The following is an 18,779-nucleotide window of genomic DNA, read 5'->3' on the forward strand; positions in this document are numbered from 1 at the left end:
TTTTTTTTTTTTTTTTTTTTTTTTTTTTTTTTTGCAATGCTGCGATCAAACCTAGGGCTTCATGCATCCCGAACCATACCCAATTACTATCTCTCTGTTTCTGTGACAGGAGAGGAAAGTGGGGAACAATTGGCTAACTGAGATATTAATACAATTCAAACAGCTCCCATCAATAAAGCTCTTAAAATTGACTTTAGAATGCTGTTTCATAGAAGAGGATGAATGTGAAAGGATAAAACTTTTATTAATTGGACAAGTGACCCCCAAATTTCAAAGGCTTAGTTGCTAGGCCATGGTACTACTGCAAAGTGATAGAAAGAACCTTTAGGAGTTGAGGCCTAGTAGGAAGTCTTCTTATCACTGGGGACATGCCCTTGGAGGGGATATTGGGATTCCAATGTCTTCCTTTTTCTGTTTCATTCCTGGCCATGAGGTGGATGAGTATCCTCTGCCATGTACTTCCACCATAATCTACTGCCAGGCCACAGGCCCAAAAGCAACATGAACAACTGACCCTGGACTGAAACCTACAAAACTGTGAGAGAGATCTTCTAAGTGATTATCTCAGGTATTTTGTTACAATAACAGAAAACTAATACAAAAATCAAATAGATAATAGAGTGAAAATGATATTTTTGTCACCAAAGAAGTTAGAACCTTACCATCCATGGGTGGTTTAGAAGATTGAGATGCAGCTCATGTGCCAAATAGAAACAGGGCATTCTTTTTACATCTGCTTGAGAAGTACAAGATAAAACCAGCATTGGTCTTCCTGAAGATCCAAAAGCTGGATCTGTCATTGCCATGATGCGAGAAAATTCATCTTGCCATTCATGTCCTAAGAAATGTAAATCAAAACCTTTAATTTATATAACCTCTAATGATTTTTAAAATCATAAAATTAAATTTAAAATGAACCAAGTAAGGGAAAAAACTTTATTAAGCTCCAGACCAAAATGCCTCTTTCTGGGCTTTATTGCTTTGTCATAAAATTAGATTAAGGAATCTTTCAAGGATAGGAATTTAGGTTAAGCCACAGGAGGGAAAAAAATCACAATACTGTTTGGAAGTATCTAGAGTTTAAATGTAAATATCTTTTATATAGATATTTTCCCTCACAAATTCTGTAGCTGTCACTGTCCTTTCTCTTCCAAAAGTCTTTTTTTAATATTTATTTTTTAGTTGTAGGTGGACACAATATCTTTATTTCATTTTTATGTGGTGCTGAGGATTGAACCCAGTGCCTCATGTGTGCTAGATGAGTACTCTGCCACAGAGCCACAACCTCAGCCCTCAAAAGTCTTAATTTCAAAATTTTAGCATATATTTGGTCCAATATTTTAATTCAAATTGATTATCATTTATTGGAGTGTTTACATTTTAGGTTAAGATACTTAGAATTAAGCATCTTAATTCTCAAATGACCCTATGACCCTTGCATAACCCTTTTCCCTTGAGTGGTGGAGAAGCATGCAAATATGATGAGATATTGCTAAGCTTTAGGACACGGTTGACTTTAGCAAAGAAGAGGCTGAGCTTAATTAGTAAGCCTTTATGAGGGGTTCTTCCCAGTGAGACAGGATGAAGAGAGATTCTGGATTTGAAGATGGGAGGGAATACAGGGCAAGGAATGTAGGTGGCCTCTAGAAGATGAGAGCAGCCTCAGCTGCCAGCCAGCCAGAAAACAAGGACTCCAGTTCTTTCACAATGAGCACCTGAACTTAGCCATTAACTCAAGTGACCTTGGGAGTGGATCCTTCCCAAGAGCCTCAAGACAAGGATGTAGTCCATCTGTACTCTAACTTCAGTCCATGAGACCATAAGCAGAAAACCTACTCCTACCTTGCCTAGACTTCTGTTATACAGAACTGTGAGCTACTAGGTGTTGTTTGAAGTAGTTTGTTACATACAACTGAAAATGAATAAAAGATGTAATGTAACTATCAATATGGTACATTTAAATCTAGTATTTCCTTCTTGGATTTGACTCTCCCATCAGTTCTTTGTTCATTTTTCCCTTTTGCCTGCCATCTTTTGTGGTTGAGTTTTGTTTGTTTGTTTTTTAAAGATTTCACTATTGGTTTTTTAGTTATAACTCTGTTAAACTTTCATGGGGCTGGGGTTGCGGCTCAGCAGTAAAGTGCTTGCCTTGCACGTGTGAGGCACTGGGTTCAATTGTCAGCACCACATAAAAATAAATAAACAAAATAAAGCTATTGTATCCATCTACAATAGAAAAAATTAAAAAAAAAACTTTCAGTAGTTGATCAAGGATCTATAGTCATTTTCTGTTGTCGATAAGGTGTTGGGGATTGAACCTAGGGCCTCACACATGCTAGGCAAGTAGTACTCTACCACTTAGCCACATCCCCAGCCATACAATAAACATTTTTAAATTGTAATAATTTACCTTTAAGTAATACAATATGATTATATATACAGAAGAAACACCCAATAATATACTTCAATTTTGCCTATGTTCTATTATCTTATACTTTACTTTAAAATAGCATATATCCATAATCCAATATTTTTCCTTTAAATAATTATGAAAAATTAAATCAGAAAAAATATCAGATATGCAACTGTATTGTTTCTACTTATAGATGCAAATTTTTATCTGGTGTCATGTTCTTTGGTCTGCAGAGGTTCCTTTAAGATTTCTTATAATGCAGATCTGTTGGCGATGAATTTTCTCAGTGCTTGGCTTGAATGTGTCCCCCAAAATTCATGTGTTGGAAATTTAATCTCCAGTGCAAGTGTCTTGGGAGGTAGAGACTTTGGTGGCAGGGATATTCAGAGTTCTGCCCTACTGAATGAGTTAATGTCAGCATAACAAGGGTTTATGGGAGAGGGTTCTCTTTGTTTTGTTTTTCTGCTATGTGAGGACATCATATTTGTTCCACTTTCCCTTCCACTCTCCATATCGTGAAATACAGCAAGAAGATCCTCACCAGACTTCAGAGGCTAGTGCCTTGATGTTGAATTTCTCAGCTTCCAGAACTCTACAAAATGTGTTTTGTCCTTTATAAATTTGACAGTATGTGGTATTCTTTCATAGCAACACGAAGGAACTAAAACATTCAACTTCTTTTCTGAAAAAGCCTCTATTTGCTCCATTTCTGAACAAATAATTTTGCTAAATATTGGATATTTTTTTCTCTGTTGCATTCTTGTCTTGCAGTAATTCTGTCAGGAAGTTTGCTGTCATTGTTACCTCCAGTCTTTTATATGTATATTTACTTTTTTTCTTGACTGCCTTCAAGATATTGTATTTATTTATGGTTTCCATCAGTTTGATTAATATGTAATTCTCTTTGTACTTATCTGGCTCAGAGTTCTCTGAGCACCTTTAATCTGTGTTTTTTTTTTGTCTTTTATCTATTTTGAAATAATTTTGGTCATTATTCAAAATTTTATTTTTTTCCTATTTTTTTCTCCTTTTACATTTTGAGGCTCCAATTGCACAAAAGTTAAACTAGAGTTAGCATACTACATTCTGCAGATCTGTTTTGGCAAATAAATTTGGATTGGAAAATAGCCATATCTATCCATTTAAATGTTGTCTATAACTGCTTTCACACTAAAACAGCAAACTTGAGTGAGAAAAATTATATAACTCATATGCCTAAAACATAAAACATCTAATATTAAATCTAAAACTCTTAAGACAAAAAAAATCAAAGCAGGATTTTTTTGAAAGGCATTTTTTATTTGTTCTTTTTAAATATACTTGACAATAGAATGCATTTTGACATATTATACATATACGGAGTATACCTTATTCTAATTAGGACCCAATTCTTGTTTGTATATGGTGTGGAGTTTCACTGATCATGTATTCATATATGAATACAAGAAAGTTATGTCCAATTCATTTTACTGTCTTTCCTATTCCCATCACCTCTTCCTTCCCAACTACCTATTCTTTTAAGAAGAAGTTTGCCGATGCCTAAGTTAGATCACTAGATAGGTTTTCCCAGCTCTCAGATGCTTCTGTTTCTTACTTTATTTTTATTTTTTCACTTTGTGTTTTAACTTGAATTCTCAGTGACCTATCTTCAGGTTCACTATTTCTTTCCTTTGTTGATAAACCCACTGAAAGAACTGTTCACTTGTTTACTATATTTTTATCTCTACCATTCTTATTTTACTTTTACAAAATAACTTCCTTTTTTCTGCTGAAAATTCTCATTTGTTCACACATATTGTTCAACTTTTCCTTTATATCTTTTAACACATTAATCATAATTATTTTAATGTCCCTTTCTGAGAGTGCCAGCATACAGTCCGTCTCTGGGTCTGACTCAACTGGCTGCCATATCTATTGATAATTTGACATTTATTTATTTATTATTTTTTAATCTTTTGAGAAGGAGTATTGGTAGTTGGCCAGGCTTGTCTTGAAATCCTGAGCTCAAGTGATCCTACCACCTCAGCCTCCTGTGTAGCTAGAACTACAGGCACATGACACCGCATCCTGCTTTGATTTTTTGTTTGTTTTTGTCTTAGGAGTTTTAGATTTAATATTAGATGTTTTATGTAGAAGAGCAGTAGACTGCAGTAAAGAGGATTTACTCCCAGAAACATGTTTGCTCCTTCTACTCCTTCTTCTCCCTCTCCCTCTCCTCCTTCCTGTCCCCACATCTTTCTCCTCCTCCTCCTCCTGGTAAGCAGTGATTTGGGTCAAACCAGTCAGTCATTACAGAGTAGGACTGCTGCTACCTTGTTCTTAGTGCAAGAACTGGAATGTAAGTTTCTCTTTTCAGAGTTTTTGCTTTCCCCTCAGCTTTTAGATCTTCATACCTATGCAACTAAGGAGGAAGGGGAAAAAGCCTCTCCACACCCTTCCCTCAACCCCTGAAGTAGTTATTATTGTTTGTTACTTGGTAGGGCTGCTGAGACTTCTGTTTTCTTGCACCAGCCTCAGTCGTGGGTAGACCCTGTGTACTTGAGCCTCAGTGGTAGAAGCTTTTTTGGTGTTCTGGCATGTCTAGTAAATTCTGCCCTATATTGGTAGAAAAGTCTTCAGTGCAAACTTCCTGTCCTCCCCCAGAATCAGCAAACATAACTTTTATAAATGCAGAATCCTTAATAAAGGGGGGATTCCTATCCCGCCCCTGGGGCAGAGTGCTTTTGCTTCTTCATTTCTCTGCAGCAACAGTTAACCTCTGCCAGGAATCAACAAGCAGGGGGATTTCTAATCCCATCCTGGTGGCAGAGAGCTTTGGCTTTTATTACAAAAGAATATAGAAAACAGGAGGATATACCTATCCTTTAATAGCAGCTAATCATCACATGCCTGACCGTATCATAAAGGAGGGTAACTCATAGGCCTCCTGCCCCTACCACTAACCTTCATATGAGCACTTAGTGGAGGCCACTGGAAAAGAGCTGGTGAGTGCAGATTATCTTTGTATCTTGAAACTTTTTTTTTTTAAGAGAGAGAGAGAATTTTTTAATACTTATTTTTTAGTTTTTGGTGGACACAACATCTTTATTTTATTTGTATATGGTGCTGTGGATCTAATCCAGCGCCCCGCGCATGCCAGGTGAGCGCGCTACCGCTTGAGCCACATCCTCAGCCCTCTTGCAACTTTTTAAAATTTATATTTCTACTTGTTTTATAGAATAATATAAGAATCAGATTGGGAAACTAGATAAAAGTAGGGTGTCTGTTTCAGTTCTCAATTTTATCTCTAGCACTAAATATAGCATTTGACCTCAACAACTGTTTCTGAATAAATGAATGTATCTTATATTTGTTTCAAAGTTTTCCTTTTATAGACATCCAAGTAAAAACAAAAATAATTTATATTTTCTTATGAATAATTTCTCTAGATTTGCAAAGTATAATAGCTTCCATGCCTAATGGATTATAGGAGAAATAAATTCAGGAGAAATTCAAAACAACGTATTAAAGAACTTATACATATAATAATGTTCACTACATATAAACAATATACAACAAATATTTATTATATATTTACATTCTTGTATTATATTATAATCTTGGGAAAAATTATAATACTGGCTCATGGCCCAATGATGTCATAGCTTCATGACTAAATAGCATTGTAAATGGCAATTATTCAGAATACATGGAGAATGTCATCAACTCACCAACGTAATTAATTAATCTACTTAATTAACACACTATTCCCATACCTCCACTATTGAGGTAAAAACAAAGGTAAAATTTTTCATAGTCATCTATATAAATTGTTTAAATAAGTCAGACACAGAAAAAATATCAATAATAAAAATGCAGAAGCATACAACCAAAAACATTATATAACTATAGTATCAAATTTTGACATGCATAAGAATTTCCCAGGTGCTTATAAAAAATAGGTGTCCAGGGCATAGTCCAAGTCTATGAATAGCAATCTACAAGCTGTATAAAAATTGGGTAACTATATGTTTCACAATTTCTCCAGGTGATCCTAATATATAAAGAGGCTTGTGAATCTCATAAAAGCAGAAGTAAAATTGACAGTCATATTCCCAAGATACTACAGTAAATACTAAAAAAGCATTTTCTTATTTGTTTTATACAGAATAATACAGTAGTATTTTTTAAAAGAATATAAGAGAATGCTTACTTTTATGGGCTTCAGCATTTGCAACATAGATGAATCCATCTACAACTTCACACACTTTCTGGATCTGTGGAATTACAACGTACCGGTTTCCCTGTTGGTCATCTCCTTCACTCTGTAAGCTGAACATCTTGTTGACTGCACTTGTATGTTCTTCCCTTGCTCTGTCTCTTTCCTTTCTATAAGAAAAATGTAAATAAATATACATCATATTATGACACTAAACAGGTTCCAACCCCCACAAATGTTCCAATACTAATGTTTCAAGTGGGCCACCAAGTAGTCAACCTTACCTGGTAGTTGAATACAATATCAGGATGTTGAATTTATGTTGGTTGCTCAACTGAAAACTGACTCCTGATCCAATACCTAAAGTATAAAATTACAGTCATCAAAATAAATCATTAATAAAGACAGCAAAATATAAAACTGAAAAAAAATACCCAGTGAAAGCAAGAAGAGCAAAAAAAAAAAAAAAAAACTTCTAACAAGTTATGTATACCTTTGGAATAAAATGCAATGTTTTGTTGAAGAAGATGCTGTATGCAACTTTTATTCACATGGCAATAAAAATACAAACAGAGAATAAAGAACTGCTAGGTTCTTCATGTCATTTTTCACTAACTGCAGATATACTGATATTTTGAGTTAGACTTAGCTTAGAATCCTGAATTTGCTACTTAGAGCTATGTACTTGAGCACTTCCATTTTGATAAAAAAAAATGGTAATAATATATTTTTCTTAAAGTTATTATGGGGCTTAACTGAGATCCTATATGTAAAACTCCCAGTACAGTGACTGAGAATAATAGGTGCTGAATTTTATTTTTTTAGATTGTATATATGAGTCATTTGACACTGTTATTTGTCGCTCTTTGTTAACCTTTTTTCATCCTTTGGCTGGATTAACACTCAGTGATTGATTTTCTTTTTGTTGCCTGGAAAAATAGGTTCTGAGAATTACCTCTTCTTCTTGCTATATTAATGTTCTCTTCTTGCTATGTAAGCATCCTCTTAGATCTGTCCTCTTTATCCTCGCTTGCATCCTTTAGTCTAACCAGTCTCCTATATCCTCTTGTCTTCAACTATCCTTCTGATAGCAGCTGAAGAGATTGCTTAATAATATCTATCTAACTGCATCTCTTCTTTACAAAGTCATTCACTGCACTTCAGATAGAGAAATAATATCTTAACATAATCTGGCCCCTACTTAGCTCATTAGAGACAACTCCAGGCTTCCATACCTTTAATCTCTGCCATATAATGAATCTGTTTGTTTAAATAAGCTATGCAATGCCATTTCATGTCACCATTCTAGGCAACACATGTAAACAGTGTCATGACTCTTGGATAATGGGACTGCAACCATCCCAGACCACATGACCCTGGTCCTCTAGCCATCAATTTTGGTGCTCCACCAAGAAATCATGGAAATAAAAAAATCTACCATGTTTCTGAACTTTGGTTTCATCAGTTTAACTCCCCCAAATTGTCCTTTTAAAACATCTAACCTCCGTCCAACCTGTCCTAATACTGTCCTGCACTTATTCACCAATGAAGTAAATTTCTTCTCTGATCTTGTAGAGTTTATGGCATAAGTAGAGTTACATATTTAAGCAATACTTCAGCTTCTGCTAGAGAATGGAATTTCCATTTTATAACTGGCAAATTTACCATAGCCTCCATCTCTTCTTAAAATGCTCCCCCCATCTAATGGACTTACCTGAAACTGACCTGCCCCTAGGTGCTACTTCTCTTGCCATGGACTCTCAAGTAACAAAATTGCTTATTTTCTCACACTTCATAGTAAATAAGGTGGGAATGATGTTTCTTTACTCCCAATACCATATCTAAACCATTACTCACAAACTTTCTTTAAAAACTCCATCCATTTAAGAATCACAGCTATAGCACCATCTTGTTTTCCTCAACCATGTCATTTATGAAGAAATAGTTCCTTCCCCCAAATATTCACTGAAGATTTCAGCACCTAGATCATAATCTTCCTCTCTATCCCCCCAAACTTCCAAGTTCACATACACTCCATTTGACTCCCAAATCTCAATTTCTAGCTCAGATGTTGCTCTTAATACCTGAGTGCATAAAGTGATCCATTTAGCCATTCATTCACAAAACATATATGGAGAGCCTACTATAGCCTGGCACCACAGATACAGTTAAGAACAAAGATGGCAAGATTCCTGGACTCATGCAGCTTCTACTCAAATGGATAGCTTATAATAGGCATCTCTTCTTTGATCTTCCACAGAGTTATCAAAGTCAAAATAATCCAAAGTGCTGTTATTCTCCCCATACTGATCCCATTCCTAACCCCTACATGTCTGCATCCCTACATCTAATAGGTGCACTCAATAAATGAATATGTAAAGCCTAAGTTAAATTGGTCATTACATATCCTAACTTTCCAAATAATTAAATACTTTTTTCATAGAGAGGAGGATGATGATTTAGCTTTTTTTTTTTACATATACAAACATATATCAAAATCCTTTGCAATAGATGGTGATTGTATTATTCTAATAACTTTTTCTTAAAATAAACATGATATCTGCTGTTTGAATATAATATCCTGACAAGGTGTAATTTACTTTCATATAATCTTAAATTCTGGATTATACAAATTTAAGGAATTAAGAGGAAACTTACTGCTTACAATAACTACACAATTTGTTTCAGTCCAGTGGGATCTATAGGAGGGCACCAAGTTACTATATTTCCTTACTACTAAAGAATTAAAATGAGTTAATTTGCCTTTAAGACTATAGTCAAGTTCAAAGTATATGAATTATTATGTACTATAGACATAAAATTACCATCAATCTGCCTGTGAGGCAAACCAGCAGTTGGACTAAGTTCCTCAGAAGACATCAAGCTCAACACCAAAGATGTATTCAGTTCTTCCAAACCTGGTCCAAACATAGCAAATCGTGGTTCATTCTGAATGATTAATGAGTGTAAAAAGGAGGTGACGGCTCCATACATAGGACGGCTGGATTTTGAGGCTCTTCTGGTATGTGGACAGCACATTTTATAACTGTATAAAATTGTCACAATTAGAAATTAACACAGAAAACATTGAGCCACTTGTTCATTTAAGAAAACATGTTATTATCAAGCTGGACATAGGATAGGACCATAAGTATTATACAGTCCCAATCCACTAGGAGGACATTACCATGGCAGGGAAAAACACAAGGTGCTGTGGGAGTGGAAGTGGCTCAGACACTGAGGAAGTCCTGCCCAGGAAGTGGCTACTTACTTTCTCATTTTCCATTTAGATTCTTTCATAGAACACTTAGTCTAACATTTATTTGGTCAGAATTTACTACATAGCTCATTGTCCTCAAGCTGAGGAAGTTTTATTCCCCCTTTCTGTAATATTTGAAAACATCTAAACATTTCTGTTTGCACAACTGAGGAGAAAGGGGCCACTCTACTCCATCTAGTGAGTAGAGGCCAGGGATGCTGCTAAACATCAGACAATGCACAAGACAGTCCCCTACAACTACTGGTCCAAAATGTCAACAATGCTAAGACTGAAACATAACAATAAGCTAAACAATGACAATAAGCTACCCAGAGAGTATAAGTTTCATGAGAAGCGCTTTTTAAAACAAACTAAGGCCACCAAAATTTACAAATTTCTTAGTTACTCCTATTACCAGCCTAAAATGTAATAGTTTGGTAAGAGCTAGCTGTAGAGGGAATGCTTAAACATTCCTTATAGAAAACCGAGCAAACAGTCATGTGAAAGAAACAATTCAGATTCTTTCAATACATATAAACCTCTAAACTAATAATCAATTTTATCAGATATTAAAACAGTTATCCAAAATGAAACAGAACCCAATGCCCTTTGTTATTGTTTGGATCTGAAACATCTCCCAAAGGCACATTTGCCAAAGGCCTGGTCACCAGCCTGTGGTGCTACTAGGAGGAAGCAGAGTTGGGGGCTCAGTGGAAGAAAGGTAGGTCACTGGGGTGGGGTAACATTCCCTGGGAGGGGGTATTAGGAAGCAGGCCCCCTTCTGTCTATCTCGTTGCTTCCTAGCCACCACACGGTAAGCAGCTTTGTTCTACCAAGCACTCTGAAATTCTAAGTCGAAATAAATCTTTCTTCCTTATAATTACCTCAAGTATTTTATAACAACAAAAGAAAGCTGGATGACACAGCCTTTAAATGAATCAAGTTGCCAAAGACAATTACTAAGCTAACAAAATCATCTCTATCAGTAATGAAACTTGTAATTCACACACACACAAATTTAACTTTGAAGCCAAGTAGCCTCTCCACGCCTTACCACTTTAACTAGTTATTAAGCCACTTAGAACTCCATTTTCTTCATCTGCTTTGTTGAGCAATAACATCCCAGGGTTGTAAGGAATAGAAATAATTACATAATCACAAATGGCAGTTACTATGATTGTTACCATTCCCTGGGGAAAATATGGTTCTACATCATCAGATAAACTTGATGCTATGGTTGGCTATGGGGGCAAATCAGAGGTATTGCCCAACAAGTTACATAAAAGGTGGCACTTGTTGATATTATATACAATACATTATGTACACTTTCATCAAGTAGCTTGATGAGACATAGTGGCATATGGATTGAAATAAGGAAAGACTAAATAAGTTTAATAAAATTTGGGAGAAAAATCCTTTGGGGGCTGGAAAAGTAACTCCTTGGCAGAGTGCTTCCCTATGAGGTCTGAAGTCCGGGGTTCCATCCTCAGCATTGGGAAAAAAAAGAAAAAGTTCTACAATAGCTCCTGATTCTAGCCCAGGAAAACAATTCTTACCTAAAGCGGAGATACTATAAAATTTATTTTACAACACCTTAACTTTGGGGTTCTCAAGAAGGGAGATTATATTTATATTCAACAACATTATATGACTTTGAGGTAGCATAATAGGGTTCCAATCTGAATAGTTCTTTATAAACGTTAGACAAATCACATCACCTCTTTTGAACCTCAATTCTACATTCACAACACAAAGACAAAACCCTCATGTTGTATGAGGACTGAATGAGTAAATATACATAAAGCATCCCCCATAGAATCCAATATACTGCCTTTGTTCAATAATTCTCTCACATTCATGATATTTAAAAATGTAACTACTTTTGGATGATAACAAAATTTTATTTCCCAGAGTCTTGAGGATAATTTTCTTCAATGCCAAAAAAACTACTTTCTCATCTCTGGCCATTCCTTTTCTGAATTTGGAAAAGTATTTTTTAACAAAAAGATAAGTGTTCCAAAGATAATGAGAATGTTAAGTGTTTTATTTCTTGCCATTCTATTATGGTTTGGATTTTAATTTAAAGACCCATATGCTAAAGGCTTGGTCACCAGTCTGTGGCACCAATGGGAGATAGGGCCTACTGAAGGAAGTCAGGTTACTGGGGCTATGCCCTTGCTGGTAATATTGGGACCCCAGGCTTTCCTTTCTCTCTTTGCTTTCCAGCTGCCATGAGGTGGGCAGTGTCCTTTGCTATACTTCCACCATGATATACTGTTCAGCCACAGGCCCTAAACCAATAGCGCCAATAGACCAGGGACTAAAACCTCTGAAACTGAAGCAAAATAAACCTTTCCTCCTTTAAGCCATTTAGCTTAGGTATTTTTTATTAAAATACTGGTTAGGCACCACAGGGAAATGTTAAAGCTGAAAGGTCTATGAAGGAAGTCAATTAACTCAACCTCTAATTTTGACAACAGAACACTTAAGACTCAAAATCCATACAAAAAAATCAATAGCAGGGCCTGAGCAAATGTGGACTCTTTATAGGTTGAAAACGAATATCTCTTTTTAATTCATAAAACTAGATACTTACACTGCCATGTAATCAAAAGATGCATTGTCAGTGACCTCAGATATAGGCTTTTTTAAGATTTCTACATCTGGAAGAGACTTCCAGTCAACAGAAGACCAAGAAGGAAGATCTCGCAACAGAAAGTATCTCCACAGAATTGGATCTCGTACAGTTTCGTTCCAATAATGATTTGTACTTCCCAGCTGACACAGATCATGGGGTGAAAGAAATGACAAAATATATAGCTGGACATCAATCTGCAACAGAAGAAAGCAGTAGCTCAGAAAAAGGAATAAATAATTTATCTTGGAAAATTATTGTTGATGATAAGTTGAACAATTAACAAAGAATTATACTGAACAACTAGAGGTCAACTGAACTAGTCAGCAGTTTTAATAGTTAAATATATATACTTTCTGCAGAAATTTTCCTGCCATCAGGAGGAAAAAAAACTGAACACTTTAATTTCTGACACACTGAAACATTCTTGAAAAACCAACTACTGTCCTGCTATTTTTCAAGCAAAATAATTATAAGCTCCGCAATTTCTTCTCATGGCTATTTTGATATAGCATTTACTTAAGTTAATTAGCTAAGGAAATAACTTATTCTTCAAAATAAAACCTTTATTAAGTGAACAAATTTCTGATCTTACCATTAGATCAAATTAAAGAATGGAAATTTGTTATCTGATTTCCTATCTATAATTTATTAAACTGTTTCAAAGAACACTGAAAGGAGGAGAACCTTGGAGGCATTCTGATCCTGCAGTTTCCAATTTGGGATGAACAATAGAGCAAGATGTCAATAATCCAAATGATACACAGAACTGAAATTTTCAGGGATTTCTGTTCTCTCCACTTTTCTATCTGCCTACAAAGTTTAACACTAGATAACTAGTATAATCTTTGTGGCCTGTTGTAACTTAAGGTACTTACTTTCAACCAAGTGGCAGTTTTGATCCTAATACACAATTAGGTAACAGCAACGTCCTGGGAGAGTGTTTAATACTCTGAGCCGGGGATAAAAGCTGCTGAGAACCTAAATGCTGGAATAATTTCGTAAACTGACCCTGGGTCGGAAAGTCCTGTTTCTCACCCGGATGTCCAGGCTGTCCTGGGACCCAGGGCTGCCTCAGGGACAGATAAGAGAGCAGCGCTCTAGCTGGTCAGCAGGACAGCCACAAGGTGTCCTGTGACCTTCGCTAGCTGGGGAGGACCAGGGTCAACACCAAGGCCGTTCCTGTCAACTGCTACTGCCCGGCTACACAGCCTGAAATGGCAGCAGGAGCGGGGACCGCGGAGGCCCGCAGTGTGAGGCCCGGGCGGCCTCGGCGGCCCTGGCTCACCGGCAGCTGCGTCAAGGTGCTGGTGTCCTCGTCCGCCTCCTCTCGGGAGGCCGTCCGCACAGTCCTCTCCTTGCCCACCGACTGCCAGAACGTCCTCCAGCCGCTGAGGATGGCAGCCTCCAGGCGGCCCCAGTCGCTCGGGGGCGGCGGGGAGGAGCTGGTTCCGCTGCGCGGCTCGCTCCCTGCCATGACCCCCGCGCCACGTAACGCGCCCGGGGCGTGCGCTTGCGCTGGGACCCGCTCCGCGTCGCGCCGCGGGACTGGGCAGAGACGTGGGCCCAGCTCGACTCACAGTGCCCTCCAGCAACCGCTTCCGGGTTCGCTTAGCTGCTGGCCTCTGCGGCAGACCCGCTGGCCGCACCCTGAGCCATAAAAACCTCTGGCTCCTTAACGACTTCCTGACTTTAAGGTGTTCCCTCTGGCTAGAGCCCCTTTCCTCTCGCCTGGCCCGGGCGACTGCTGCTTGGTGGAGGAATGTCCCTCCTTCCACTATCTTGGACTTAATAACCAAGTTGCTTCCTTCTCAGTACTTAGGCATGGGCAGGTTTTTGTTTTTTGGTTGTTCAGTCAACAGTTTACCATCTCATCTTTTGGAGATTAGCAAAAATTGAAACAATGTCAAGTCAGGAGTCTGTGGAATTAAGTTCCCTTAAGAAGCCTCATGAATTAAGTTCCCTCAAGAAGCCGCATCTATATTAACCTACAGCCTGTTTTGACCTCCACCTACTGGAAAATGGTGATTTTGGAGAGACTGAATGTTGTAGGTCGAGAGCCAAAATGACTGTTAAGTAAAACTTACGTATTGCTAGCTTAGCAGACCCCTTTCACCTACCTTAAGGCTAAGAATGCTGTACCTGAAACCTATGGAAAAGATTTCTCCATTTTGCTGCAACCCAGGTACCACTGGGTTAATATTATTTAATGACCATGGTTTTATGGCTCAAAGTTCCACAAGGAAGCATGCCATTAAATATAACTTGAGTCACTGTTCCCAGGCTATGATTACTCGTATCTGGTTTGGAATAATCTTATTTCCTTAGAGTTGCTATTTTACATGGACAAGCCCAATCATAAAGAACTCATGCCAAAAAATTAGGAGTTTGGGCCCACTATTCAACAATGCAAGTACAGTAAAAATCACTGAGCAGACCATCTCATAAAAGGGCCAAAAACAAAGCAACAGCTGACAGAGAACCTAGATGTAGTATTGTTGAAATCTCACTAAGGAATTTTTGTCTCTCCAAATTGATGCCTATCAAAATCTCAAACCTTCAATGATACTACAGAGCTACAGTAACAAAAACAGCATGGTTTTGGCACCAAAACAGGCAAGAGACCAATGGAACAGAAGATACAGAGCTAAACCACAAAAACCCAGTTACCTCATTCTAGACAAAGGAGCCTAAAACATATATTGGGGAAAAGATAGCCTCTTCAACAAATGGTGCTGGAAAAACTGGAAATCCATATGTAGGAATATGAAATTTAATCCCTCTCACCCTGTACAAAACTCAAAAGTGGATCAAATACCTAGAATTGAGATCAGAAAACCCATACATACTAAAAGAAAATGTAGACCCAACATGGTAACATATCAGCTCAGAAACTGACTTTCTTAATAAGGAATCCTAAAGCACAAGAAGTAAAATAAAAAATCAAACTAAAAAGTTTGACATCAAACTAAAACGTTTCTTCCCAGCAAAGGAAACAATCAACAGCATGAAGAAAGAGACTATAGAATGGGAGAAAATCTGTACCACCTGCACCTCAGATGCAGCATTAGTTTCTAGGATATATATAAAGAATTCAAAATACTTCATACCAAATAAACAACCCAATCGATAAATGGGCAAAGGAACTGAACAGACACTTTTCAGAAGAAGAAATTTATGAATGGTTAACATATATGAAAAAATGTTCAACATATCTAGCAATTAGAGAAATGAAAATTAAAACTACACTGAGATCCATCTCACTTCAGTCAGAATGACAATAATTAAGAATACAAATAACAATAAATGTTGGAGAGAATATGGGGGGAAATGTACACTCATACATTGCTGGTGAGACTGCAAATTGGTGCAATCTTTCCAGAAAGCAGTATGGAGATTCCTCAAAAAACTAGGAATGGACCCACCATTTGACCCAGCTATTCCACTCCTCAGTATATATCCAAAGGATTTAAAATCAGAATACTACAGTGATGCAGCCACACCAATGTTTATAGCAGCTCAATTCACAACAGCTAAGGAGCCCTTCAACAAGTGAATGAATAAATAAATGAGTGTTGATTTTATATCCTGCTACTTTGCTGAATTCATTTACTAGTTCTAGAAGTTTTCTGGTGGAACTTTTAGGGTCTTCCAGGTATAGAATCCTATCTATACTCAAAGGACTTAAAAACAGCATACTACAGGGACACAGCCACATCAATGTTTATAGCAGGACAATTCACAATATCTAAACTGTGGAACCAACATAGATGCCCTTCAAGAGATGAATGCATTAAAAAAAATGTGGCATATATACTCAATGGAATATTATTCAGCAATAAGAGAATAAAATCATGGCATATGCAGGTAAATGGGTTGAGTTAGATAATGCTAAGTGAAGTTGGCCAATCCCAAAAAACCAAATGTTGAATGTTTTCTTTGATATAAGGAGACTGATTCATAGTGGGATAGGGAGAGGGAGCATGGGAAGAATAGAGGAACTCTAGATAGGGCAGGGGGTGGGAGGCGCAGGTAGCAGGCACGGGGTAATTAATGATAGTGAAATGTAATGATCATTATTATCCAAACTACAGGTATGAAGACACAAATTAGTGTGAATATACTATGTATACAACAGAGATATGAAAAAATGTGCTTTATATTTGTAATAAGAATTGTAATGCATTTCACTGTCATATATAAATTAAAAAAGAAATGAATGAATAAAGAAAATGTGATATATGTACACAATGGAGTATTACTCAGCCATAAGGAAGAATGATTTTATGACATTCATGAATAAATGGATAAATGTGGAGATTATCATGCTAAGTGAAATAAGCCAGCCCTAAAAAGCCAAAGGTCCAGTGTTTTCTCTGATTTGTGGAAGCTAACCCACAATAAGGGGGAAAGGGAAGAATAGAATAGATATTCAGGAGATTAGGCAAAGGGGGATAGGAAAAGAAGAAACAGTGGAATGAATCTGTAACAATTTTCCTATATTCTTATATTCTATATTATCATAGAGTGAATCCCACCAGTATGTACATCCATAAGAATGGGGTGCTAATTAGAATAAGATATATTCCATGCATGTATAATTATATCAAAATGAATTCTACTGTCATGTATAACTAAAAAATGTTAAAATTTTTTTGATTCCTATTCTACTCACTTTGCTTTTACTTCAAAAGGGCTTTAAAAAACTACACCAGAGACAGATCATATTACAAGACAATCTATTATAAAGAACACAGTTTAGTTTCTGAAGGTAGGAAATAACTTAAATTCAGAACTACACACCTGTCAGTCATTTTCAAACTGATTACTTAATCTAAACCAGAGAACATTCTGTTCCAAAACCAGATCTCTATTGCTTAAAAGAATATTTCAGTTTAATATTACATTAAATATATAATTTAAGATTTTTAGGATTATTCAGAAAAGAGTAGGACAGTATCCATCACAAGATGTAAAAGAAAACTGCACCTGAATAAAATTAATCAATGATTTTAAAATTCTATAATAGAGTTAGATTCCACATAATCTAGGTTAAATTCATTTCTAACTAGTGATTGCTTATCATATCCAGGACATGAAGATATTCAAAGGTGAAAATTCTAAATTTCACAATGACCCTCTGTACAAAATTGTTTTATTACCTCAATTGTCAAAACATCTAACCCAAGTCAGCTGGCTAAAATTAATCCCATTTATGACTTAAAAAAAAAGATGTGGTAACCATCTTCAAAAACTATAAAATCTTTAAGGATTATGGGAAGTTATAGAAAACATATAAATTTTATGAATATACATATTTAAATAAATACATATATTTAATATTTTATATACCAACACATAACAGAGTTCTTAATGGTCAATGAAGCACTATAATGTATTGGTGTGAACTTGCATTCAAAATGTATCTGAGAATTTAAATGAAACAGAAATTCAAAAGCCTTATAGCTGAGAGTGTCTGGATCCCCATAATAGCAAGAAGACAAACACATTAGCTCATTATCAAGTGAATGAGAAATATACTTAATAGGGAAAAATCTGAACATATAGAAAAGGAGAAAGAATAATAATCTCCTATATACCCAATTTTTTTAATTCAACAATTTCCAACATCTGGTCAGTCTTTCTCTGTCATTCTCCCCACCTATCACCACATCCCCAATTTTGGATTTTTTAAAAAAATAAATCCTAGATATCATGTCATTTTATCCTTAACTATCTCCCTATCTGTTTCCTATAAAATAAGAGACAGATATGAAATGTAACTACTGTACACAATTATTACACTTAAATTAACCATTCTTTAAAATCAAAATCTTTGTCAATGTTCCAATTTCCCCATATACCTTCACATTTGGTTTGTTTGAAGCATGACCCAATAAGGTCTACAAATTGCATATATTCTTAGAACTTTTTAAATCTTTATACTCCTCCTCCTTTACTTTTCCTTGCAATTTGTTAAATCATGTTGATCTTTCTGGACCACATTCTGGACCTTCTCGATGGTATCTCAATGATCTTTAACACATTCTTCTGTCCCAGACTTGGGTCAAATTCAGGTTTATTTTGTAAAGCATTTTTTAAGTGATATTGTGTACTTAGATTGGGATTGACAAGTCATTCTTGTTTTCTAATGATCAGAGTGATCAATGGTTTCAATGACCTGATCCAAATTCCCCATGCCGAAGGCCGGCTGGCTGGGCAAAATAACCGGGGGGGGGGGGGGGGGGGTGAGCAGCACAACGATTACGGGGGG

General features: G+C 36.4%; 1 protein-coding gene across 1 annotated transcript in view; it reads right to left on the minus strand.

Moving 5' to 3' along the window:
• The window catches only part of Fbxo4 (F-box protein 4), an 18,377-nt gene extending 4,289 nt beyond the window's left edge, over nt 1–14,088 (minus strand). The window contains exons 1-6 of the mRNA XM_015490471.2: nt 13,794–14,088; nt 12,467–12,702; nt 9,437–9,657; nt 6,896–6,971; nt 6,606–6,781; nt 663–838 (exon numbers count right to left, since the gene is read on the minus strand). Of these exons, the coding sequence (XP_015345957.1) occupies nt 663–838; nt 6,606–6,781; nt 6,896–6,971; nt 9,437–9,657; nt 12,467–12,702; nt 13,794–13,982 (1,074 nt within the window). The 5' untranslated portion in view covers nt 13,983–14,088. The remainder of the gene's footprint in view (nt 1–662; nt 839–6,605; nt 6,782–6,895; nt 6,972–9,436; nt 9,658–12,466; nt 12,703–13,793) is intronic.
• Between the last annotated feature and the right edge of the window lie 4,691 nt (nt 14,089–18,779).

The sequence above is a fragment of the Marmota marmota genome, unplaced genomic scaffold (genome assembly GCF_001458135.2).
Source record: "Marmota marmota marmota unplaced genomic scaffold, marMar, whole genome shotgun sequence".
Classification (NCBI taxonomy): Eukaryota; Metazoa; Chordata; class Mammalia; order Rodentia; family Sciuridae; genus Marmota; species Marmota marmota.